Source organism: Chinchilla lanigera, unplaced genomic scaffold, assembly GCF_000276665.1.
Source record: "Chinchilla lanigera isolate Chin_1 unplaced genomic scaffold, ChiLan1.0 scaffold00149, whole genome shotgun sequence".
In the NCBI taxonomy this organism is placed as follows: Eukaryota; Metazoa; Chordata; class Mammalia; order Rodentia; family Chinchillidae; genus Chinchilla; species Chinchilla lanigera.
The window spans coordinates 574,060-575,946 of record NW_004955550.1 but is presented as its reverse complement, the minus strand read 5'-3'; the positions used below and the strand labels follow the sequence as shown (position 1 = coordinate 575,946).

At 41.5% G+C, this 1,887-nt stretch overlaps 1 protein-coding gene across 1 annotated transcript; it reads left to right on the top strand.

Annotated features, from left to right (window-relative positions):
* The first annotated feature begins 357 nt into the window (after positions 1–357).
* Positions 358–1,284, top strand: LOC102022638 (olfactory receptor 4N4). The gene has a single exon (XM_005412134.1). It carries the CDS (start codon positions 358–360, stop codon positions 1,282–1,284), a length of 927 nt encoding a protein of 308 aa, XP_005412191.1.
* Positions 1,285–1,887: the final 603 nt, after the last annotated feature.

The window sequence follows — 1,887 nt, the reverse complement described above, 5'->3', positions numbered from 1 at the left end:
TATCAATCTTCAACCCATCTGAGGAGTTGCATAGCTGGGGGAAAGCTTTTTCTCAGTAGTACATATTTTCATAGCCATGAAATTCAGGAATAAATTGAGGGCATTCACATCCTGGTTCATGTGAGAGAATAGCTGAATAAAGTACAGGATCCAAGCAGAGGACAAAGTGTAGTTCGGGACCAAGCTTTTTGCAGTTATGAAATGTAGACTCATAACAAATAGAAGAGATGTCTTAAATTATGGAAAAAGTTACTGTAATAGAGATGTGATACATTTGCTTTTAGCTGAAGAACTATGATTTTGATATAAGAGATGGAAATGAACTCTCTGATCTCTGACATGCTGTAGGGACAGGAGATGCAGAGAGAAAACAGCACGGTGGTGACAGAATTCATTCTCCTTGGTCTGACTCAGTCTCAAGAGATTCAGCTCTTGGTCTTTGTGCTGATCTCAGCTTTTTACCTCATCATCCTCCCTGGAAATTTCTTCATCATCCTCACCATCAGATCGGACCCTGGGCTCACAGCCCCCCTCTATTTCTTCCTGGGCAACTTGGCCTTCCTGGATGCCTCCTACTCCTTCATTGTGGCTCCCAGAATGCTGGTGGACTTCCTGTCTCAGAAGAAGGTCATCTCCTACAGAGGTTGCATCACACAGTTGTTTTTCTTGCACTTCCTTGGAGGAGGGGAGGGCTTACTCCTTGTTGTGATGGCCTTTGACCGCTACATCGCCATCTGCCGGCCTTTACACTATTCAACTGTCATGAGCCCTAAAACCTGCTATGTAATGGTGCTGGCTCTGTGGCTTGGGGGCTTTGTGCATTCCATTATTCAGGTGGCCCTCATACTGCGTTTGCCTTTCTGTGGGCCAAACCAGCTGGACAACTTCTTCTGTGATGTGACGCAGGTCATCAAACTGGCCTGTACGGACACCTTTGTGGTAGAGCTGCTGATGGTCTTCAACAGTGGCCTAATGACCCTGCTGTGCTTCCTAGGGCTTCTGGCCTCCTATACTGTCATCTTTTGTCATGTTTATAGGTCTTCCTCTGAGGGGAAGAACAAGGCCTTGTCTACGTGTACCACTCACATTATCATTATACTTCTTATGTTTGGACCTGCAATTTTCATCTATACTCGCCCATTCAGGGCCTTAGCAGTTGATAAAGTGGTTTCTTTCTTCCACACAGTCATCTTTCCACTGATGAATCCTGTGATTTATACCCTTCGAAACAAGGAAGTAAAAAGTTCCATGAAAAAGTTACTGATTCGGCATACAGCTTGTTAATGAATTCTACAATGAAAAGTTAGAACAAGTGAGTTCTGGGGTGGAATTCATTTATTCATTTAACAAATGCTGTTTCTTCATTGAGCGCTTCTCATTTTTTAATGCTATCATAGGCAGTGAGGGGAGAGTTATGCAATGAAGAAGATAAACTTGGTATATTTAAAGAACATAAAGGGAAGCCCAGAGCAGTTGAAGTACAATGAGTAAGTAGAGGAGGCCTAAGGGTGATATTTTATGCAACAGTAAGGGTCAAATCACTAAAGTCCCTTATGCTAAGATAAAGAGATTCATTATATCTTAATTTTAGTAAAAATCCACTTTAATATTTTAAACAAGAGAGTAACATCTACAGTACTTTTCTCTATGTGTTAGAGACACATCATCAAGACTAATGAACTGCAGTTCATGGACCAATCTGCTCTGAGACAATGAGAACAAATGACACAGGGAGTTACTTTCTTGATGTCTCTGGCTCTACACAGCATGTAGCCTAAAAATCTAGCAATTGTTCTCAACTTGATTCTTGTCTGTCCACCCCTAGATACTATAAATAAATTCCTATATTTCTTTAGTACATTTTTCTTGTGTCCAGCTTTGCCATTC